Raw genomic sequence first — 24,517 nt, 5'->3', positions numbered from 1 at the left:
ACTCCTTCCCCCCGCGCCCCCCCCTCCCCCGCCAAGCCCCGGACTCCTTCCTCCTGCCAAGCCCCGGACTCCTCCTCCTTCTCCCCCCCCCCCCCCCCGGCAAGCCCGGGACTCCTTCCCCCCGCCCCCCCCGCCAAGCCCAGGACTCCTCCTCCTCCCCCTCCTCCCCCCCCCCCCGCCAAGCCCGAGACTCCTTCCCCCCGCGCCCCCCCCTCCCCCGCCAAGCCCCGGACTCCTTCCTCCTGCCAAGCCCCGGACTCCTCCTCCTTCTCCCCCCCCCCCCCCCCCCCGGCAAGCCCGGGACTCCTTCCCCCCGCCCCCCCCCAAGCCCCGGACTCCGAGACTCCTTCCCCCCGCCAAGCCCCGGACTCCTCCTCCTCCTTCCCCGCCCCCCCCCCGCCCAGCCCCGGACTCCTCCTCCTCCTCCCCCCCCCCGCCAAGCCCGGGACTCCTCCCCCCCCCCCCCCGCCAAGCCCGGGACTCCTTCCCCGCCCCCCCCCCCCCCGCCAAGCCCGGGACTCCTCCCCCCCCCCGCCAAGCCCGGGACTCCTTCCCCGCCCCCCCCCCCGCCAAGCCCGGGACTCCTCCCCCCCCCGCAAAGCCCCGGCTGGGGAGGACCCCCCCAGGCGGCCTCATCCACGCCCTCAACTGCCTCTGAGCTCCCCTCCAAGTCTGTAAACATCCACACACTCCTCCTGGCTGGTCCTCCCCGCTCCCTCCTTCCCCCGCGGAAGGTTCGAGCACTCGACAACCCTTCCACCGAGCCCGCGCCGTGAGGGGCCGCGCGTGAGGGGCCGCGCCGTGAGGGGCCGCGCCGTGAGGGGCCGCGCCGTGACGGGCCGCGCGTGACGGGCCGCGCCGTGAGGGGCCGCGCGTGAGGGGCCGCGCCGTGAGGGGCCGCGCCGTGACGGGCCGCGCCGTGAGGGGCCGCGCCGTGACGGGCCGCGCGTGACGGGCCGCGCCGTGAGGGGCCGCGCGTGACGGGCCGCGCCGTGAGGGGCCGCGCCGTGACGGGCCGCGCCGTGAGGGGCCGCGCGTGACGGGCCGCGCGTGACGGGCCGCCGGACCTGGGGTCGTCGGTGCGCTGCCTCGTTCCCGGCACCACCAGAGTCCCAGAGGAGGACAGAGTGGGGTCGGCCGAGCTCTCGGGCCTCGGTACTCCAGAAATGGGAGCGGGAGCGGAAGCGGGCACGGAGGGCAGAACCGCACGTTCGCGGCCCGGAACGCGGAGGCACCGCGCAGCGCCCAAGGCGACTCGGCGGGAAGCCAGCGCTGGGCCCCGAGACCGGAGCGAGGGCGGGACTTCGAGAGAGCGAGCCAATCATCACTCCCCTACCGGGCGGTGGCTCAGGGCGGAGTCCAGGGCGGGGTCTCACGCCAGAAAGCCAATCACTGAACATCGGTGGGGACGGTGGGGACGCGCGGCTGAGTCCTCAAGCCAGGCCCCTCCTCCCCTCCCCCGCCACCCGGATTGCGTAGTCCCGCCCCGACGCCGTGGCTCTTCCATTACGCATGCGCCAGTCGCTGCGTTCCCGACAGGCCCCGCGAGGCGCGCTTCTGGCGGGATCTGTGAGGACGCGAGCGAGAGCGCCCTGAGGTGAGACGCTTCGGGGCTGTGGAGCCGCACAGCTGTGGGGGTGGCCGCGACCTTCTCTCTGCGCCCTCCGGATGCTGCTCTCCGGAATGCGAATAGCGCTGAGGGGGAGGGACGGGATGAGGGCGTTCGAGGAGGGCGGCTGCGAGCCGGGGCGCCGTGGGGCGGGGCGGGCTCCGCGGCCTGGGCCTCTGAGGGCGGGGGGGGGGGCGGGGGGCGTTCGGGGGGCGCCGGGCGGGGCGGGGCGGGGCGGGCTCCGCGGCCTGGACCTCTGAGGGCGGGGGGGGGGGCGGGGGGCGTTCGGGCGCGCATCGGCGGGGCGCCGGGCGGGGCGGGGCGGGGCGGGCTCCGCGGCCTGGACCTCTGAGGGCGGGGGGCGGGGGGCGTTCGGGGGGCGCCGGGCGGGGCGGGGCGGGGCGGGCTCCGCGGCCTGGGCCTCTGAGGGCGGGGGGCGGGCGGGGGGCGTTCGGGGAGCAGCGGCGGCGGGGCGGGGCGGGGCGGGCTCCGCGGCCTGGACCTCCGAGGGCGGGGGGGGGCGGGGGGCGTTCGGGGAGCGGCAGCGGAGCGGGGCGGGCGCGCATCGGCGGGGCGCCGGGCGGGGCGGGGCGGGGGGCGGGGGGCGTTCGGGGGGCGCCGGGCGGGGCGGGGCGGGGCGGGGCGGGGCGGGCTCCGCGGCCTGGACCTCCGAGGGCGGGGGGGGCGGGGGGCGTTCGGGGAGCGGCAGCGGAGCGGGGCGGGCGCGCATCGGCGGGGCGCCGGGCGGGGCGGGCTCCGCGGAGCGGCTCTCGGGCTGCGGGGTGGACCCTGCAGGGCCCGGCTCGGGGCTCAGCGGTTCCGTGTTTTGTTGCGCGCACTAGTGTCTCGACGGATCGAACCGAAGCCAGCCCGGAAGGGCGTGGTGAGCCCGGGCCTGCGGCCCCGGCCCCGACCCCGGCGCTGGGCTTCTTGAAAATCACAGGTGCTGGCTCGTTCTTACCGGGTGCTGACTTGGGAGTCTCAGATGGAGCCCTGACAGCTCGGTGAGTGCCAACGGAGGCCGGGACTCTGCTGGGTCTTCCTCAGAGAAAGGAAATTTCCGTTTTCTTGCTTGGAAAGCCAGGAGAAAGGCTGCTTGGGTTTGTTCTATCCGTTTACTTTGAGTTAATAATAACCATGTTTTCTATAAAATGCAGCGTGTATTCTTAAGCAATTTTATCTTTGGCAAAGGGGTGTTATTGTTAATTTTCATTACTGTTGTAATTTCCTAAGAAATACCTGAAACAGACGTCTTGCTTTATTGTCACCAGGCAACGCAGCTACTGCTCCCTAATACCATGTGTCATTTATCTGTATCTTTAAAAAATACTTTTGCTTTGTGGTCTAATGTTTATTTTCTTCCTTCCCCCCCCCCCCAGGAGGAATCATAAGATTCTTAAATCAGTTTTCTCTTTCTCTGTGGACTTAGTATAAACATTAGCTATGTTTATGTTTGGATTTATTTTCTAAAAGTCAGTACCTTAAACCAGTATCGGGTACAAGAAACCGAGGTAGTTAAACCATGAGTTGTGGAAATGAGTTTGTAGAAACATTAAGAAAAATTGGTTATCCCAAAGCTGATATTCTTAATGGAGAAGATTTTGACTGGCTGTTTGAGAATGTGGAAGATGAATCATTTTTGAGATGGTTTTGTGGGAATGTGAATGAACAGAACGTGTTGTCTGAGAAAGAATTGGAAGCTTTTACCATTCTTCAAAAATCAGGCAAGCCCATCCTAGAAGGGTCAGCATTGGAAGAAGTTCTTAAAACTTGTATAACTTTTGATTTGAAGACATCTAGACTGGATGATAAAGAACTAGAGAAATTAGAGGATGAAGTTCAAACTTTGCAGAAATTAAAGAAACTAAAGATTCAGCGCCGTAATAAGTGCCAGTTGATGACTTCAGTAAATAGCCACACATCTCTGAGATTAAATGCTAAACAAGAAGAAGCCAGTAAAAAACTGAAGCAAAGTCAAGGAATTCTAAATGTTAGGAATGTTAAACTCAGTAATGAACTTAAGTCTCTTGTTGATGGAATTAATAAATTGATGATATTCCTCAGACATTCAGATTTAGGTCAAGGGACAAATCCAATGGTGTTTTTATCCCAATTTTCCTTGGAGAAATATCTAAGCCAAGAAGAGAAAAGCACAACAGCGTTAACTTCATACTCCAAAAAGCACTTCTTTCAAGGTATACGTGAAGTAGTTGAAAGTTCAAATGAAGAAAAATTTCAACTTTTAGATATACAAACACCGTCTATTTGTGATAATCAAGAAATCCTGGAGGAGAGACAACTAGAGATGGCTAGGCTGCAGCTAGCATACATCTGTGCTCAACATCAGTTAATTCACTTGAAAACAAGTAATTGGAGCATGAAGTCAAGTATAAAATGGGCAGAGGAGAATCTTCACAGCCTAACCAGCAAGGTAAACAAGTGAATGAAAATATATATGCTAATTGTGGTGGGAATGTAGGATTTAGTATTTCTACTAAAATACTTTAGAAAGGTGGTTCGGATTACAATTTTTATTTTTTAGTTTAGTACTTATGTACGATATGTATTAGTTATAGCCAATAGGTCCTCAGTAATGACGAGCATAGTGATTATAATTCTAATTACATTCTGTAGTTTATTTTAAATGAGAACATTTTAATTTACATTCTGAATTTAAAAGTTGTATTTAGATATAGACTAAACTGGAATTTGCTTTTCATATGGTAAAGAGACAAATTACTTGATTGTGAATATTCTGCCTGTTTACTCTGACTTAGAGAACATGATGTTAACGAAGCCAAACATCTAAGTTCAGGGACCTCTGCTTTGTTTACAGTGTATGGATGTGTTAAGTAAAAATGTAATTTCTAAATACTATTATCTGTATTACGTTAGTTATAATCTTACTATGTGTACCAAGTTAGTTATAATGGACACAAAACTTTTGGTGTAATTCTGTGTACTAAAATCAACCAGTAAGCTAGAAGAATACCAACTTTTTAAAAAATATTATTTAAATTGACAATTTTTTTGTTTAATGATACTGGGGTTGGAAAAGCTTGTGCTTGCTAGGCAGGCACTCTACAACTTGAGCTATACTTCTAGCCTTGAGAATAATTTTTAAGAAAAACTTAGAAAGCATTCATTTGCTGTCAGTGAGTAAGGTGCTTGTGCTATGATTTAGCTAATCAAATGCGACAAGATCTTTGGCACCCATTACTCTGTCTATGTCTATGTATATGGCTCTTAAGGGTTTTTTTTTGGGGGGGAGGCTCTGGTCGTGGGGCCTGAACTCTGGGCCTGGGTGCTGTCCCTCAGCTCTTCAGCTCAAGGTTAGCACTCTACCACTTGAGTCATGGCGCCACTTCTGGCTTTTTTTTTTCCTTCTGCTTATGTGGTGCTGAGGAATCGAACCCAGGACCTCATGCATGCAAAGCAAGCACTCTACCACTGAGCCACCTTCCCAGCCCAGGCCCTAAGGTTTATGCTGGCTTTACGCTTGTCTTAGTCTATCTTTTTTCTTTTTAAACTAAAATTTTGGCTAATGTTAATATGGAATTTGTTTTTATTCATTGAGCATATTATCTGATCACCTAAAGTAATAAAAAAAATCATTTAAAAATATTCTTAGTTTAAACCTGTAGTTTGAAATGTAATTGTTTTTCTTTGTGTAGGTCATTGACAAAGAAAATTTGGATGCTAAAGTTTCTAGCTTGAATAATGAGATTCTGAAACTTGAAGAACAAATTACTCATATAAAAGATAAACGTTTGCCTGCTGTGATAAAAGAGAATGCCCAGTTATTGACTATGCCAGTTGTAAAGGGAGATTTTGACCTGCAGATTGCTAAACAAGATTATTATACAGAAAGACAAGAGTTAGTTTTAAATCAGTTAATAAAGCAAAAGGCATCATTTGAACTTGTACAACTATCTTATGAAATTGAATTGAGGAAGCATTGGGACATATATCGACACCTTGAGAACTTGGTTCAAGAACTTAGTCAAAGAAACAAGATGCTCTGTCAGCGATTACAAATTTTAACAGATCCATCTGTCTCTAGGCAAATAAATCCAAGGAATACCATTAATAGCAACGATTATTCTACTCATCGGTATGTAGTTTATTGCATCTTTAGTAATTTTTTTCTTTTTTTGTGAAATATTAGTTCAAATTAAAGTTGTGTGGGCTTAAAAAATATTTGCACTCTAATTTTGGTCTTTTTATTCTCTTCTGTTTTTTTTTTCCCTTGTGTGTGTATACGTGTGTATTCGTGTGTGTATTCATGTATACCAGTCATGGTATTTGAACTCAGTGAGAGCCTTGGGCTCTCACTTGGTTTATTTCACTCAAGGCTGACTGACTCTCTTTATCACTTGAGCCACAGCTCCACTTGAAGCTTTTTGCTGGGTAATTGGAGACTCTGGTGGACTTTTCTGTCTAGCTTTGAACCTTAATCCTTAGCTCTCAGCCTCCTGAGTAGTATTATATGTGTGAGCCACAGCTTCCTTTTATATTTTGTATTTCTGGGGCTGGGAAGGTGGCTCAGTGGTAGAGTGCTTGCCTTGCATGCATGAGGCCCTGGGTTCAATTCCCCAGCACCATATAAGCAAAAAGAAAAAAAGCCGGAAGTGGCGCTGTGGCTCAAGTGGTAGAGCACTAGCCTTGAGCTGAAGACTGAGGGACAGCGCCCAGGCCCAGAGTTCAGGCCCCATGACCGCACCCCCAAAAAAAATAAATAAATAAATTTTGTATTTCCTTCCCATTCATGTTAAGTGTAAATGCAGCTACTTTAAGCTGAAGCCAGTGGATTGGAGGAATGAATAGATACAACAAAGTTTATTCCCCACTGTAGATTTTTGTTACTAGTAAAATGATGGACCTGGAATTCAGGGCTGCCTCATTTCAGAGAGTGCCATCAACATCATGATGTATATGAGCTATGCCTTGTGGAATTGTGTAGTTACATTTCACAGGATTATGGTGGGCAGCGTTGGACTTGAGCCATTCAGTAGTCTATTGTAGTCTATTATAGTGTTGGTGGCTCACACCTGTAATCCTAGCTACTCAGGAGGCTGAGATCTGAAGATCATGGTTCAAAGCCAGCCCAGGCAGGAGTGTCGTGAGACTCTTACTGCTAATTAACCACCAGAAAACCGGAAGTGGTGCTGTGGCTCATGTGGTAGAGCACTAGCCTTGAGCTGAAGAACTGAGGGACAGCAGCGCCCAGACCCAGAGTTCCAAGCCCTGCAACCGATCAAAAAAAAAGTCTATTATAACTTAGGAAAATAAGAAGGAGCAGATGCTTTTTGTAACATTTGTATGGAATATTTTGCTTCAGATTTTTTTTTCATTTCCCTTATAGACAGGTGGATTTTTCTGCTACTAACGATTGAAGTATATAGATGGTCTTTTTTTTGGGGGGCGGGGGGGTCCAGTCGTAGGGCCTGAACTCTGGGCCTGGGCACTGTCCCTCAGCTCTTCAGCTCAAGGTTGGCGCTCTACCACTTGAGCCACAGCGCCACTTGCGGATTTTTTTCTTTTTGCTTATGTGGTGCTAGGGACTCGAACCCAGGGCCTCATGAATGCAAGGCAAGCGCTCTACTACTGAGCCATCTTCCCAGCCCTATATGGATGGTCTTGTGGTGCATTAAGATGTGTGTGTGTGTGTAGTGGGGTAGGGGGATCTTGGGGAGTGTGAACTCAAAGCTTCATGCTTGGGAGGGCTCTACCATTTAAACCATGCTCCTAGCCTTTTAAAATTATTTTTTATATAGAGTCTTGCTTTTTGTTTGGGCTAGCCTGCACCATGTTCCTCCCATTTATCCTTTTCTTGAGATGATGGACGTGTACTACCAACTCCAGCTTTTTACTGGTTTAGGTGAGGTCCCTTAAGTTTTTCCCAAATTGGCCTTGAACTCCCCTAATCTCAGCCTCCCAAGTAGCCTGGATTATAAGTATGAGTCATCGTGCCTCCCTGACGTCAAGATTTTAACTTAGCAACTCCAAACTGACAAGATTGGAGTAGCAAAAGCTTGGTATCATATAGCCATTAAGTAGCTCTTTGATGTTTACATATTGTTTACATCTTTAGTGTTTCTCTAATCTAATCAGAATTTTATAAAATATGCAGATATTAAATATAGAAATTAAGTTTCAAGACTTGATTTGAACCTCAGCCTTTGGTTTCAAGTGCATTACTATTGCTACCATCTCATAAACGTATTCTGTGAAGAATATTTTCTCTGGAGTATCAATAAATCACACTTTGAAATAGGTTAATTTCATATCTAAAACTTGGAAGAGGGAGAAACTAGGCATCGTTTTTCTTGTTAACTTTTTTTTTTATGACAGCATTCATTGACCTCAAACTTAGTACGTTTTCTAGGCAAGCCTTGAACTCAAAATCTTTTTTTTTTTCTGCCGGTCATGAGGCCTGAACTCTGGGCCTGGGCGCTGTCCCTCAGCTCTTCAGCTCAAGGCTAGCACTCTACCACTGGAGCCACAATGTGGTGCTGAGGAATCGAACCCAGGGCCTCATGCTTGCAAGGCATGCACTCTACCGCTGAGCTACCTTCCCAGCCCCCGAACTCAAAATCTTTCTGCTTCAGCCAGGCGCTGGTGGCTCACGCCTGTAATCCTAGCTACTCAGGAGGCTGAGCTCTGAGGATTGCTGTTCAAAGCCAGCCCAGGCAGGAAAGACCTTAAGACTTCTTTCAATAAACCACCAGAAAAAAACGGAAGTGGCACTGTAGCTCAAGTGGTAGAGCGCTCACCTTGAGCTGAAAAGCTGAGGGACAGCGCCCAGGCCGATAGTTCAAGCCCCATGACCGACCCAAAAAAACCCAAAACTTTCTGCTTCAGCTTTGAGTGTTAGGATTATAAATAATGTGCCACCAAGTCCAAATTTAGGTATTTCTGTACAGAAATAATAAAGTTGAAATAATTTTGTTTGTTTTAGAAGCACATACATTTCTGTTTATTAGTTGTTATCCCTGTAAATGCCTCAATACAGTGGGTTGTAATTTTGAAACTACTACTGAGAATTTATCTCTATTTTTCTTTATATATTTTAGGCTTTATCAACTTTTAGAGGGAGACAACAAGAAAAAAGAGTTGTTTATTACTCATGGAAGTCTGGAGGAAGTGGCTGAGAAATTGAAAAAAGATGTCTCTCTAGAGCAAGATCAACTGGCAATATCTACTCAAGAACATTTTTTCTTTCTGTCCAAAGTTAATAATGATGTGGACATGCTTAGTGATGCTTTATATCAAGGAGGAAATCAGCTTTTGCTTAGTGATCAGGTGGGTATGACTCATAGTAGCTAAAAATACGTTTTAAAAAATAATGCAAGAGAGCCGGGCACTGGTGGCTCACGCCTGGAATCCTAGCTACTCAGGAGGCTGAGATCTGAGGATCGCGGTTCAAAGCCAGCCCGGACAGGAGAGACCGTGAGACTCCTATCTCCAATAAACCACCAGAAAAACCGGAAGTGGTTCTGTAGCTCAAGTGGTAGAGTGCTCGCCTTGAACTGAAGAGCTGAGGGACAGCGCCCAGGCCCAGAGTTCAAGCCCCACGACCCACCAGAAAAAAAATGCATGATTGCTGGTGGCTCAAAGGTATAATTCTAAATACTTGGGAGAGACTGATAGAGGATTGTCAGTTTGAGGCCAGCCAAGGCAGAAACACTCACAAAACCACTCTCAACCCTAACTGGACAGAGTTGTGGCTACTTAGGAGACAGATTAGAAGGATAGTGGCTCCAGGCTAGCCCGGGCAGAAAAGTCCAAGACACATAACCTTAATAGGGAGCAGGATGTGCTCACATGCATCTGTCAGACCCACAACAATGGAAAGCTGAGATAGATCTTGATCTAGACACATACCAGGACCAACCAGCCTGTGCACACATGTGCATTTACACACACACACAACACATGCATACATCCTTGCCTATAATCTTAGCTACTTAGCAGTCTGAATATAATTGAAGATTCAGTCCAACTGTTACCTCCAGTTAACTAGCAAAAAACTGAAAGTGGAGAGGTGGCTTAAATGGTAGTGTTGGGTATGAGCAAAGTCCTTGATTGAGTAATCCCCCTGAGTTCAAGCTCTGTACTGACACAAAGGAACACTAAAGCCAAATAATATGGCTACGATATTTTTAAAGCTTCATGTTCAATTTAAAATGCCCCTAATTGATTTGTTGATTCATAATTGACTATATTTTGCTACACTGTACATCAGGAATGTTGATGAGAAAACATTTAAAATTACCTATGGGGCTGGGGAGGTGGCTCAGTGGTAGAGCACTTGCCTTGCATGCCTGAGGCTCTGGGCTCGATTCCTCAGCACCACATAAGCAAAAAGAAAAAAGCCGGAAGTGGTGCTGTGGCTCAAGTGGTGGAGCGCTTGATTTGAGCTGAAGAGCTGAGGGACAGCATCAAGCCCCATGACCACCACCACCAACAAAAATGTACATAGCTATAGTCATAGGATGTTCCTGATTACAGAATGCATCTTCATTTTAGGTAGAGTTAGATGGATGTGCAAGGATACATCCTAACATTCTAAGTGATTCCCCCCCCCCCCCCCCCCCCCAGTCGTGGGGCTTGAACTTAAAGCCTGGGCACTGTCTGTGAGCTGCTTCTGCTCAAGGCTAGCACTCTACCACTTGAGCCACAGCTCCACTTCTGGCTTTTTCTGTTTATGTGTACTGAGGAATCGAACCCAGGGCTTCATGCATGCTAGACAAGCACTTTACCACTAAGCCACCTTCCTGGCCCCTGAGTGATTTTTTTTTTTTTCCCCAGTTGGTTGTGGGGCTTGAACTCTGGGCCTGGATGCTATCCCTCAGCTCTTCAACTCAAGGCTAGCATTCTACCACTTGAGCCACAGCACCACTTCTGGTTTTCTGGTGGTTAATTGGAGATAAGAGTCTCATGGACTTTCCTGCCTGGGCTGGCTTCAAACCATGATCTTCAGATTTCAGCCTCTTGAGTAGCTATGATAAGAGGCATGAGCCACCAGTGCCTGGCTGCTGGGCTCATTTTATAATGATTATATTTGAAACATGATAATGAAATATATAATGATTAGATTCCTATAATCTCATTTCTAATTGCAGTTTAATTCTTAGATGGTGCATAGTTACTAAATCATTCTTTTATAAATTATGTTTTAAGTTATAATTGCTGTTAATAAAATTCTTGATTAAAAGCGTTTTTCTTTTTTTAGGAATTAATGGACCACTTTTATCAAGTTGAATCCCAATTGAATAAGCTCAATCATCTCCTTGCTGATGTTTTTGCTGATGTGAAGACCAAAAGAAAAATTTTGGCAACTAATAAATTGCATCAAATAGAAAGAGAATTATATGTGTACTTTTTAAAAGATGGAGACCATTTGAAAGATATTGTGGAGAATTTAGAAAGCCAATCAAAGATTAAGGCTGTTGGTCTTCAAGATTGAAAATTATTGAAAACAATCTTTATATGCTGTTTTAGTGTTTTATGTATTAGAAGGAAAATATATGTAATAAACATGACTCAGTTGAAATTCAAGGTCAATGTATTTTTTCATTTAGTGGGTTTAAGTACATAGAAGTTGAGCATCCCTAATCTGAAAATCCATATTACTCAAGGAAAAAGTTTCTTGTTTTTTCTTGAGGAAAGTTCTTATTCTGTAGCCCAGGCTGGCCTTGAATTTGACATCATCCTGCTTCCCACCTCCCATGAGCTGCAGTTACAGGCATACATCACCATGCCTAGCCACAGTCTGAAGCTTTGTGCACATTTATGTCCTCCACAAGTGGAAATTCCATTCTAACCAGGTGACAAGTCAGAAATGGAATGCAATTGTCCTTATATTCTTCAGTGTATAATGTGTATATGAGACAATGAGTTTCAGATGTAGACCTGGGTTTCATCTCCAAGATGTGTCATTATACAAATATTCTAAAATTTAAAGTCTGATTTGGTTTTAGGCATTTCAGATAAGGGATACTCAATCTGTTATGTTTGTATTTTCCCTCATACAGGATTGTCGTGCTATTTTATGTCTTGTTTGCTTGGTAGCACTTAGTTCTGGAAAATTTGCATTTATAGGTAGAAAACATAATACATATGTGCAAATATATGTATATACAAATGTATAATTAGTCAGGGAATGTATTTTTTAAAAGTATTACTAAGTAGTTGTACAAAGGGGTTTCAATTTCAGAAGTCAAGAGTATAATTAGTCAAGGAATGTATTTTTAAAACATTAAGTAGTTGTACAAAGGGGTTTCAATTCCAGAAGTCAAATGTGTCCAGAATATAATGTGTCTTGATCAATTTCTCTTTATCATTCTCTTCTGAAAATGTTTTTAATGCAATCAGATCCTTTATACACTGAAGTTTTCTGCTATTGAGTATTGAAAATAATTGTAGGACTTTGAGTTAACTTTTTTTTTTTTGGTCAATCCTGGGGCTTGAACTTTGAGCCTGGCCAATGTCCCTTAGCTCTTCAGCTCAAGGTGAGCGCTCATCCACTTGAGCCACAGCACCACTTCCAGTTTTCTGGTGGTTTATTAGGGATAGTTTCACGGACTTTCCTTCCCCAGCTGGCTTTGAACCATGATCCTCAGATCTCAGCCTTCAGAGTAGCTAGGATTACGGTGCCCAACTGAGTTAACATTTTTAAAAATACATTTTTTTGTGTGCCAGTCCTGGAATGGATCCTTGAACTCAGATTCTTGAACTCAGAATCTGGGTGCTGCCTCTTGAGATTTTTTTTTTTTTTTACCCAAGGCTAGTGTCTTACCACTTGAACAACAGTTCCACTTCTGGCTTTTTGGTGGTGAATTGGAGATAAGAGTCATAGCTTTTCCTGCCAACTGGCTTTGAACTTCGATTCTCAGGTCTTGGCCTCTTGAGTAGTTAGGATTACAGGTGTGACTTTTTTTTTTTTGGTCGGTCATGGGGCTTGAACTGTGGGCCTGGGCATTCTTCCTTAGTTCTTCAGCTCAAGGCTAGCACTCTACCACTTGAGCCATAGCACCACTTCCAAGGTATGACTCTTAATAAGTAGTTTTTCCCTTATCTGAGTTTTCATTGACTTTAATACAATGAGTTAGCGTTTTAAGATCATTGACTTTATTAGTACAAGTTTCCCCTTACCTGGGCATTGCTTTCTAAAGTTTAGTCAACTTTGGTCTGCTGTGGTCTGAAAATACTAAATGGAAAATTCTAGAAACAACTGTTATTAGTTGTATGTAGTTCTGAGCCATGTGAAGGAGTCAGAAACCACCCGCTCTGGACAGGAGTTGTTCATTGAGCATCTCTGTGGTGTGTTCTGCCCTCTTGTTAGTCACCTGGCTAGCTCTGGCAGTTTTCTATCACATGCTCTACATTGTGCAATTTCAGTCATCCTCTGGGGTTTGGAATGTATCTTCCATGGCTAAGGGGAGGTCCTTGTCTATGAAATAGTCAAGTCACCTCATATGGACTAAAGTAAAATTTGGCTGCTCAATTGTATTTTCATGTAATTCCCTGCTGCAGACTTAAAAGATTATTTATTTAGTCAGTCATGGGTCTTGGACTCTGGGTCTGGGTGCTGTCCCTGAGCTCTTCAGCTCAAGGCTAGCGCTCTACCACTTGAGCCATAGTGCTACTTCCAGTTTTCTGGTGGTTAATTTGATTCTTATCTGGGCTGGCTTTGAACTCTGATCCTCAGATCTCAGCCTCCTGAGTAGCTAGGATTACAGGTGTGAGCCACTGGCACTTGGCTGACTTAAGAGATTTTGAAAGTGCCTGTTTATAACATACAATGTCAGAATTTGAATGGCAACTTTCGACTTAAGAGATTGAGTTCTGGGGGCTGAGAAACCCTAAGTTTCTTGCAATACAGATTTCAGCAGTGCTTGTACTTTTTATGTAAACTACACATAATAAATGATATGTGAAATTTGAAATTACATAAAAGTGGTTAAAGGGCTTATTGTGCATATTTTAATTCCTTAGGAAAGAATACTTAAATATTAGGTTGTATTTAATATAAGATATTAATGTAGCATTTTGATGGTTAAAAATTGCAAGTTCAAAGTGGACTGTCAGTTACTACATCAAATGTTCCTTAAGAGCTGAGTTTATATTTGGCCTGTGTTAAATCCCAAGTGAGTTTCTAAGGGAATAACTTCCAGAATTTTCTTGTGTGTGTTGTAGAGAATGAGCGTTTTCAGCTATCATTGTTGGAAATGGGCAATCCTTTTTTTTTTTTTTTTTTGGTCAGTTGTGGGGCCTGAACTCTGGGCCTGGGCATTGTCCCTCAGCAATTCAGCTCAAGGCCAGCTCCCTACCACTTTAGCCACAGCACCACTGCTGGCATTTTTTGCTTATGTGGTTCTGAGGAATCAAACCCAGGGCCTAATGCATGCAAGGCAAGCGCTCTACCACTGAGCCACCTTCCCAGCCCCTCCTGTTAATTTTTGTAAAGGACAAAACATTTACTAGCAGGCACTGGTAGCTCAACCTGTGATGCTAGCTATTCATGAAGATGAAATCAGGATTGTGGTTTGAAGCCAGCTGGGATAGGAAAGTCCCTGAGACTCTTGTCTAATTAACCACTGAAAAGCCAGAAATAGAGCTGTAGCTCAAGTGGTAGAATACTAGCTTGAGTACAGAAAGCTCAGGGACAGTTCAAGCCCCAGTACTAACAATAAATAAAATTTACCAGCTATTATATCTGTTAAAATTTATTTTATTTTTGTTGGTTGTGGTGCTTGAACTTGGCCTGGGTGCTATTCCTGAGCTTTTTTGCCCAAGACTAGTACTCTACCACTTTGAGCCACAGTGCCACTTCCATTTTTCTGGTGGCTAACTGGAGATAAGAATCTCAATGGCCTTTCCTGCGGGGGTGGGCAGGATCCTCAGATCTCAGCCTCCTGAGCAGGACCACAGGGGTGAGCCACTGGCACATGGCTAAATTTTTATTATTAATTTAGTTTTGCCAGTCCTGGGGCTTGAACTCAGTGCCTGGTCTCTGTCCCTGAGTCTTTCTGTGCTCAAGGTTAGTGCTCTACCACTTGAGCCATAGAGACACTTCTGGCATTTTCTGTTTATGTGGTACTGAGGAATCGAATCCAGACTTGCATGGATGCTAGGCAAGCACTCTACCACTAAGGCACATTCCCAGCCCCAAATTTTTGTTTTTATTAAGGGAATTTTAGTGTGTTAAAACATTTTTGCAATACATTTTAAGATTTAGTTATCAGCTCAAGTAACATTCCCTCCACCCCTCCCCCATTTTATCTTGAGCTAGAGCATTTATTTTTTTCTTTTTCTTTCTTTTTTCTTTTTTTTTTTTTTTTTTTTTGCCAGTCTAGGGCTTCTCAGGTCCTGGGCACTGTCCTTGAACCTCTCTGTGGTCAAGGCTAGTGCTCTTCCACTTGAGCCACAGCACCACTTGCAGCTTTTTCTGTATATGTGGTGCTGAGGAATCGAACCCAGGGCTTCATGCATGCTAGGCAAGCACTCTTAACAATAAATCACATACCCAGCCTAGCATTTATGTTTTTCTTCTCTCATGAAAAAATACCAGCTGTGTGATCAGGTGCTCGATCTATACTGACCTTCACCGGATTAGTCTAGGTGTCTGTTGGGGTTGAACAGTTAATAGCCTTTTCCAAACTGTGCTTGAGTACATTACTTACTTACTTACTTACTTACATTACTTACTTCATAACTAAGTAATTAGAAAATAAATTCTCTGTTTACCATGATCCCCTAATATTGAATCTTTGACTCCGTGTGTGTGTGTGTGTGTGTGTGTGTGTGAGGGTTTTTTTGTTTTTGTATTATGAGTTGATTCAAACCTATTTATTGTGGCTATTAATACAGACTTAAAAATGAAGTTCTCAAGACATTAATTTTCCAAATAATGGTGTTTATTATTTTGAAGTTTCAAAGATAACATGAGTATCTTATGTTATATCTAGGACCTTATGAAAATGGAAAATTATGAGGCATATGTAGGCTTTGACCTCTATGAGACACCTCTTTCCAGTGTTGCTCAGAAGATTATGTCTGCTATACATTCAGGTGATTTAGTGGATTCTAAGAACTGGGGAGAGAATACAAAGAGTAAGTTTTCTGAATCTTTCCATCTTTTATTATCTTTACTAATATTTTTAAGGTTAATAATTGAAAGTAAGATGAATGTAGCAAATTTCCATAGAATTTTGTGTGTGTGTGTGGAGCTGTCCGAGGCTTATAAATAGGAAACTTGGTTCCTTCCCTGTTTACTGTCAATCAGCGCTGACACCAATTTCTGAATTTTACAATCCCTTACCAGTGTTGCTTTAAAACTAAAATATACCCTTCCTTGTGCTGGACATTTCAGTCAAACATTCCCTTACATCAGTATTTATTTCCAAAAGCAACAAGCTCTTTCCTATTGCCTCTCATTTGGCTCTCAGGTCATTGGGTCAGTACCTACATTTGTTATTATGTGTGTGGCATACAAGGAGTGTTTTGAAACTATTATACTACCACAAAAGTGTATCAACTCCAAAGACCAGTGGATGTATGTGGATATGTTTACGATAGGTAACATAATAAAAATGCAGATGTGTGGTCAAAAGTGTGGCTGAAATGTTTGCAACATCAGGACATTGTCTTTTTACTAACAAAACAAGTTTTATTCTGAATTTGCAAGTCTGGATCACTTGTGATCTATTTCTTACAGAGTAAGTTATAAGTGAGTAAGCTAATAAGTAATTAAATTACTTGGGTAGAGGCTTGTATTCCCTCCCACCCCCAAGTTAGACTTAGTCTGTGATCTTCATACCTATGGCATCCTTCGTAGTTGAGATTATAGGCATGCACAACCATGCTACCTACCATCCCTGGGTTATTTGCAGCTTCCAGCTTTCCTCCCAATCTCTACCTCTTGAGTATTTAGGATTATAGGTATTGGCCACTACACTCAGCACTTAACATTTCAATTTCTTCACATACACAGGCTTATGTTGTTTATATGCCTTATTATAATAGGAATCATTAATAAAGCAATACAAAATTTTGACTATGTATCCAGCAATTCATAGTGGTTTAGTGAAAATAAAAGGGAATAGTAAAGATACTTATTTAAACCTAAATGTTTAAATTTTTTTTGTTGTTCTGTTGTGGGGCTTGAACTCTGGGCCTGGACGCTGTCCCTGCACTCTTCAGCTCATGGCAAGCCTCTACTGCTTGAGCCACAGCACCACTTCCGGTTTTCTAGTGGTTTATTGGAGATAAGAGTCTCATGGACTTTCTACCAGGGCTGGCTTTGAACCGCAATTCTCAGATCTCAGCCTCATGAGTAGCTAGGATTACAGGTGTGAGCCACCGGCACCCAGCTATGTTTAAAATTTTTTATTCCTATGTGTTCATCCTAAAACATTAAGAAGTGTTAAGTATGTTGTCCACACCCAGAAATTCTTACTAGTCTGGGTTTTTAGGAAGGCTTTCACTGTGTAGACCAGGCTAGTGCTCGAGGTCTGTGTAGTCCAGGCTTGCCTTGAACTTACACTCCCTCATAACTTAGCCTCATGAGTGCTCAGGTTACAGGTGCATGCCACCACACCTAACTTTCCTAATACTTTAAGAAAAAGTCAGGGGCCAGTATATCATGCTTGTAATAGTAGCTATTTGGAGAGCTGAAAATAAAGATCATGGATCAAGGACAAAAAATGTTTTGGACATCCATTCTCAACAGATAGTTGAGTGTAGTGGTATGTGCCTGCTATGTGGGAGACTGCAGAATTGTGGGTCTAGGCCAGTCCAGGAAAACAAGTCTGCAAGACTTCCTTTCAACAGAAAATTTCTGGGCATGGCTGGGCATGCCCGTCATTTCAGCTGCAAAAGGAAGCCGTAAATAGGCAGGTAACAGTCTCAGCACATACCTGGACAAGAAGTAAGACCTTTTCTTAAAAGTAACTAGTGCAGGCTGAGTGCCGGTGACTCATGCCTGTCATCCTAGCTACTCAGGATGCTGAGATCTGAGGATCATTGTTCAAAGCCAGCCCAGGCAGAAAATTCTGTGAACCTTTATCTCCAATTAGCCATAAAAAGCCAGAAGTAGAGCTGTGGCTCAAGTAGTAGAGTGCTAATGTTGAGCACAAAAGCTTGGGGACGGCACCGAGGCCCAGAGTTCAAGCCCTAGAACCAGGAAAAAAGAAAAAAGAAAGAAGGAAAGAAAAGAAAAAAGTGGGCTGGGAAGGTGGCTCAGTGGTAGAGCACTTGCCTTGCATGCCTGAGACCCTGGGTTCGATTCCTCAGCACCACATAAGCAAAAAGGAAAAAAAAAGCTGGAAGTGGTGCTGTGACTCATGTGGTAGAGCGCTAGCCTTGAGCTGAAGAGCTGAGGGACAGTGCCCAGCCCAGAGTTCAGGCCCATGACCGGACCCCCCCCAAAAAAAGAAAAAAGTGCAAAAAAGAATTGGCTAAGCTATAGAGTGCCTGCCTGGCCCTGAGGTCAAACTCCAGTACCACCAGAAGAAGAAAAAAAAGAAAAACATGGAGCAATAGGCACTTGACAGAGGTGGAAACATACTTGCCTTGCTGATGAGTATGCTGGGAGCCAGTGGGCCACCTCTATAATCCTAGTTACTCAGGAGGCTGAGATTTGAGGATCTTCGTTCCAAGACAGACGAGGCAGAAAAGAGACTCATCTCTAACAATTAAAACAGAAAATGTAGGAGTCGCTCAAGTGGCAGAGTGCCAACCTTGAGTAAAAAGGTCAAGCAAGAGCTCCAAGCTCTGAGCTCAAGCCCTGCCCTGACACAAAACAAAACCTACTGATGAGCATAATGAAACACCTCTGGAAGCTCTACTGAAAAGCTTCTGGTAGTCAGCCCATCTCACATGAACGCTCTTTGTCATCTTTCTAAAGTATTCTGTAAAATCCTGACTTGTTAAAGGGTATCAAGAAGGTAATAGAAAAAGATGAGGTTTGTTTTTTTTCTGGTAGTTGCTCTTGGATTCTAAGAACTAGTAGAATATTCATGTCAGATAAATATCAAAATTGAAAACAGAAGTTCATAGGAATAAATTACAAATATTTGCTTTTACAAGTACTTGCTAAGTAAAACCAAGCAGCATCAAGCCTGTGGTTCATTGTCACTGTGAAGTCTGTCTCTACTCTTGACACATGGAGTTACTCAAACACACACCCAGTAAAGAGTGGACTGTTACATTCTCTTAAACTGGCATAAATTTTTATTTTATAACTTATGCCATGAAAAGTACTAGACTTGCAGAAGTTTAAAATATATCATAATGAATTAATATGAGTATCAGGGGTTGGTGTGTGGCTGAAGTGGCAGAGTGCCTGACTAGCAAGCAGGAGGCCCTGAGTTCAGTCCCCAGTACTGCACATACACACACATACATGTATGCACATATGTACATGTATATCAGAATATCCAAGTCACTGCTAGTCACATTGATAAGTACCAGGATTTCTAAGAACCATCTCTTGGCTCAAAGGTAACCATTTTCCTGATGTTTATGGCAACTATTTCCTAACCACAGGCCTAGTATATTGATCTGAAAACCCTTCTGGTAGATAGTGTTGTCTACCACAAACTTAGAAGCCATTCTTCTCTTCTGAGGCATGTGGTTGCCCTACATAGCTCAGTCTCATTGCATCATAAATGACCCCATGGCCAGATTCCTGTCAGTGGGGTTTGAGGTCAAGTACTATGTCCCATTTCCAGGGTGGGCCTGAACACAGCATAGCCCTTTTCCTTCCTACCAGTTGGTACCCAAAATGACTCATCTTAGCAGATTGTAGAACAACATTCTAGAAGGACCCTCAGCCTTTCAATGCTTCACGAAAACAGCTACACCTACTAAGACCTTTCACTTCAAAATATGAGAGAAAATAAACTTACTCTCTGCTCTTTCAGCTGTTGTATTTGCTTTTGTGTGACTGTACCTTAGGCTTTTATCTTAACTAACACACCTTTCTATTCTGAATTGGTTTTACGTGATTTAAATTTTTTTTTTTTTTTTGGAAGGACCGGTCATGGGGCCTGAACTCTGGGCCTGGGCACTGTTCCTCAGCTCTTCAGCTCAAGGCTAGTGCTCTACCACTTGAGCCACAGCGCCACTTCCAGCTTTTTTCTTTTTGCTTATGTGGTTCTGAGGAATCGAACCCAGGGTCTCAGGCATGCAAGGCAAGCACTCTACCACTGAGCCACCTTCCCAGCCCTACTTGATTTAAATTTTTGTTACTTTATTGTTCAGTGATGATGTCAGAGGTGTTTGGCAGTTACTAGGGGAGTCGTTTCTAGGTCAGCTGAGGATTTTGCATATGATTAATATATTTATATCTTTTTGCCTCAGTGTCTAGAAATCTTTTTTTTTTTTTTTTTTTTTTGGTCAGTCATGGGGCTTGAACTCTGGGCCTGCGCGCTGTCCCTCAGCTCTTCAGCTCAAGGCTAGCACTCTACTACTTGAGCCACAGGGCCACTTCCAGTTTTCTGGTGGTTAATTGGAGATAAGAGTTTCATGGATGTTCCTGCTGGGGCTGGCTTTGAACTGAGATCCTCATATCTCAGCCTTCTGAGTAGCTAGGATTACAGGCATGAGCCACCGACGCCCAGCATCATTATCTCAATACACATTACTTATGAACTCTATGACTTTTAACAGTAAAACTGTTCTTTTTACAAATCAAGTGATACATACATTTCTTTCCTTTTGCTTAGTATCAGCCCTCTCTCCCAACACTGCCCTTGAGTTGCTTAGTTCACTTTCATCAGTGTCCAGTGCAGTTGATAGGCCCCTCTGCTATATTTCCCTACTCCCCTATGTCCTGCCCCCACCTTTCCTCAGATGTGCATGTGTGTGTGTACACCATATGTGAAGTGAAGAATACAGTCATCTAAAAATGATGGGACAAATTTAGAAGAGGTCCTTTGTTTTCTTATCGTTGGGGTCTTTTCAGCATGCCTATTATATACAAATGAAGGGGTTGCTTGGGTATTGAGATTTGGTGCTTTTCTCCTGAGACTATCCTCTTTTGGTCTAACTGTGAATGGGTAACTTGAGCCCTGTTTTATTTTGTCATATATTATTGCATTTTAATTTTAACACCTGCATATCAGGGAGAACATGCGCTGTTTGTTTCTGATCTTGGCTTACCTTGCTTAACATGATTTGTCCTAGTCCCATCAATTTCCCTGCAAATGCCATTATTTTATCCTTTCTAATGACTGTAAAATTCCATAAAGGTACCACATTTTTTGGATCCATTCATATATAGTGGGCATCTGGGTTGTTTCCTTATCTTGGCTATTGTGAGCAGCGCAGCAATGAACATGGAAGTGTAGGTGTCCTTGTTGTATTCTGGTTCCTGTTGCTCAGGGTAAATGCCGAGGAGTGGTATGGGGGTCATAGGGTGTATCTATGTTTAGTTTTCTTTTTCTTTTTCTTTTTTTTTGTCAGTCGTGGGGCTTGAACTCTGGGCCTGGGCGCTGTCCCTCAGCTCTTCAGCTCAAGGCGAGCGCTCTACCACTTGAGCTACAGCGCCACTTCCCTGTGTTTAGTTTTCTGAGGAACCTCCAGATTGCTTTCCAGAGTGGTTGTATTCGTTTACATTCCCATCAGCAGTGCAGTAAGGTTCCTCTTTCCCCACATCCCTGCCAGCATTTGTCATTGTCTGAATTTAGGATTCTGACTGGCATAAAGCAGTATTTCAGGGTTGTTTTTATTTGCATTTTCTTTATGGACAGGGATGATGAACATTTCCTCACTTGTTTCTTTGCCATTTTAACTTCTTCTTCTGAGAAGTCTCTTTGGTTCCCTTGCCCACTTAATGATTAGTTTGTTAGATTTGGGAGGAATTAGTTTCTTGAGCTCCCTATATATAGTGGATATGGATAGGCCTTTGTCTGATATCTTTTCCCAATTGGTTGGCTGTCTTTCTAGTTTGGTAGCTATGTCTAGCATTCCTTTTTCTTGTCGGTTGTGGGGCCTGAACTATGGGCCTGGGCACTGTCCCTCAGCTCTTCAGCTCAAGGCTAGCGCTCTACAACTTGAGCCACAGCACCACTTCTGGTTTTCTGAGTGGTTTATTGGAGATCATAGTTTCACGGACTTTTCTGCCCAGGCTGGCTTTGAACCACGATCCTCAGATCTCAACTTCCTGAATATCTGGGATTACAGGCTTGAGCTACTGGCACCTGGCTTGCTGTTGTCTTTTATTTATTTATTTATTTATTTATATTTTTCTTTCTTTCTTTTTTTTGTCGGTCGTGGGGCCTGAACTCTGGGCGCTGTCCCTCAGCTCTTCAGCTCAAGGCAAGCGCTCTACCACTTGAGCTACAGCGCCACTTCCGGTTTTCTGGTGGTTTATTGGAGATAGGAGTCTCACAGTCTCTCCTGCCCGGGCTGGCTTTGAACCGCGATCATCAGATCTCAGCCTCCTGAGTAGCTAGGATTACAGGCGTGAGCCACCAGCGCCCGGCTTATTTTTTTTTTTTTTTTTTTTTGGGGTCCGGTAGTGGGGCCTGAACTCTGGACCTGGGCACTGTCCCTCTTGCTGTTGTCTTTTAATACATATATTTCTTTTTCTTTTCTTTTTTTTGCCAGCCCTAGGGTTTAAACTCAGGGCCTGGAGCTATTTCTACACTTTTTTACTCAAGATTCTACCCTTTGAGCCACAGCTCCACTTCCTGATTTTTGGGTGATTAGTTGGAAATAAGAATCTCATGGACTTTCCTGCCTGGGCTGGCTTTGAACCACAATCCTCAGAACTCAGCCACTTGGGTAGTTAAGATTACAGATGTGAGCCACTAGTGCCTGGCACCAATATATTTTATAAAATTATAAATTAAAGTTCAAGATAGCTGGGTGTGGTAGTTCTTGCCTATAATTATAGCTACTTGAGAGGTAGAAATTAGGATGATGGTGTTTTTGAGGCCTGCCCACGCAAAAAGTTTATGAAACCTTAGCCAATAAACTGGATGTGAGTGTGCACATCTGTAAATCCCAGCTACAGGGAAGGTATATATAGGAGATTACAGTCTGAAGTTAGCCTGGGCAAAAAGTGGGACACATAACCTGAAAAATATTTAAAAAGGCTAGAGGGATTGCTTAAATGGTAGGTCAAAAGCCCTGAATTCAAATTCCAGTACTTTAAAAAAAAAAAAAAAGGGGCTGGGAAGGTGGCTCAGTGGTAGAGCGCTTGCCTTGCATGCATGAGGCCCTGGGTTCGATTCCTCAGCACCACATAAGCAGAAAAAAAAAAAGCCAGAAGTGGCGCTATGGCTCAAGTGGTAGAGTGCTAGCCTTGAGCTGAAGCGCTGAGGGACAGCACCCAGGCCCAGAGTTCAGGCCCCACGACCGGACCCAAAAAAAGGCCCTCTAAAGTATTTGTTAAAATCCAATTTGTAGAGCACCAGTGGCTCACGCCTGTAATCCTAGCTACTCAGGAAGCTGAGATTTGAGGATCACAGTTCAAAGCCAGCCTGGGCAGGAACGTCCATGAGACTCTTATCTCCAATTAACCACCAGAAAACCAGAAGTGGTGCTGTAGCTCAAGTGGTAGAGCACTAGCCTTGAGCTGAAGAGCTAAGGGATAGTGCCCAGGCACAGAGATCAAGCTCCAGAACCGAAAAAAAATCCAATTAATTAATATGAACTCTTTTCTCAGTATCTAAGTGGAAATATTTTGTAGTTTCAGGGACATAAAACTAAATGATTATTCTAATCAGGATTATATGGATATTTTTATATCTGGCAAACAAATATAAAATATTTCTACTCACTTAGTTACTAGACCCTAAAAAGCCTTAGGTTTTAGTTGTAATGCCATGGCCCTCATTCAGGGTTCCCTGAATGAGGAGACAAGAGTAGTAACCTCTTGATTGCTCTTTTGCACAATCTTGTAGTTAGCTCATTCATTGTCCTTGTTCTCTGCAAGATTTGCAGCATGGCCTGGCTCCAGCCTTCCCTTTTTGGTCATATGTCCCACTCTTTTTCATCTTTATGTTCCATGCAAATTTGACTATGGGTTCCAGAGACATGGCACTTTTCTCTTGTGCCCTGTATCTTTTTGTCTTCACCCTTTGCTCACACAGGTAATGATTTTCAAGGTTCTGTATGATTTTCAAGGTTTTGTCTTCATGGCCAATTTTCTTTGCTTTTGCATTTGCTTGATGTTTAACAACATATGACATATGCTACAACACATATGAGATAGCTAGTTGATTGTGTAATGCTCTAACTCTTGGTAAATTTTGAGTTCTTGGAAAGCAGAGTAAATTGTTCTGTTCATCTTGGATGCCAACATGGCAGGCTGATTTGTGAATTTAGCTCATACTGATTTGTAAGAGCTGTTTACGAACAACAAATAGTAACAAATGTTATTACTATTAGGTATTTTGTAAATATTTTCCTCAACTTTTTTTGGGGGGGGGTCCGGTAGTGGGGCCTGAACTCTGGGCCTGGGCGCTGTCCCTCAGCTCTTCAGCTCAAGGCTAGTGCTCTACCACTTGAGCCATAGCGCCACTTCCGGCTTTTTTCTTTTTGCTTATGTGGTGCTGAGGAATTGAACCCAGGGCCTCAGGCATGCAAGGCAAGCGCTCTACCACTGAACCACCTTCCCAGCCCCTCCTCAACTTTTTTTTTGGATGTTTCTCCAACATCTCTTTCTTTTCCCCCCAGTCTTACAGTTTGAACTCAGTGGCTGGGCACTGTTCCTGAGCTTCTTTTACTAAAGGCTAGCACTCTACCACTTGAGTCATAGTTCTATTTCCAGCTTTTTTTTTTTGGGGGGGGGGTCCAGTCGTGGGCCTGAGCTCTGAGCCTGGGTGCTGTCCCTCAGCTCTTCAGCTCAAAGCTAGTACTCTACCACTTGAACCACAGCGCCACTTC

General features: G+C 44.6%; 2 protein-coding genes across 9 annotated transcripts in view; both read left to right on the top strand.

Annotated features, from left to right (window-relative positions):
* Nucleotides 1-716: 716 nt before the first annotated feature.
* Nucleotides 717-24,517, top strand: part of Poln (DNA polymerase nu) — a 126,971-nt gene continuing 103,170 nt past the window's right edge. For 4 of the 8 annotated variants that reach the window (XM_070021691.1, XM_070021694.1, XM_070021690.1 and 1 more), the window contains exons 1-2: nt 2,348-2,613; nt 15,586-15,730. In XM_070021691.1, the coding sequence (XP_069877792.1) occupies nt 15,592-15,730 (139 nt within the window). In that variant the 5' untranslated portion in view covers nt 2,348-2,613; nt 15,586-15,591. Of the gene's footprint in view, nt 787-1,407; nt 1,598-2,347; nt 2,614-15,585; nt 15,731-24,517 lie in introns of those variants that run through there. The other 4 variants (XM_070021689.1, XM_070021688.1, XM_070021693.1 and 1 more) reach the window with 4 other exon arrangements.
* Nucleotides 2,620-11,162, top strand: Haus3 (HAUS augmin like complex subunit 3). Its single transcript, XM_070021696.1, has 4 exons — nt 2,620-4,040; nt 5,284-5,723; nt 8,686-8,914; nt 10,848-11,162. The coding sequence occupies exons 1-4, from the start codon at nt 3,132-3,134 to the stop codon at nt 11,079-11,081; spliced, it is 1,812 nt and encodes a 603-aa protein (XP_069877797.1). The 5' UTR covers nt 2,620-3,131; the 3' UTR covers nt 11,082-11,162.

The sequence above is a fragment of the Dipodomys merriami genome, unplaced genomic scaffold (assembly GCF_024711535.1).
Source record: "Dipodomys merriami isolate MVZ:Mamm:240054 unplaced genomic scaffold, mDipMer1.0.p SCAF_143, whole genome shotgun sequence".
Classification (NCBI taxonomy): Eukaryota; Metazoa; Chordata; class Mammalia; order Rodentia; family Heteromyidae; genus Dipodomys; species Dipodomys merriami.
Note: the sequence above shows the minus strand (reverse complement) of the source record. Positions and strands in the feature narration are given on the sequence as shown.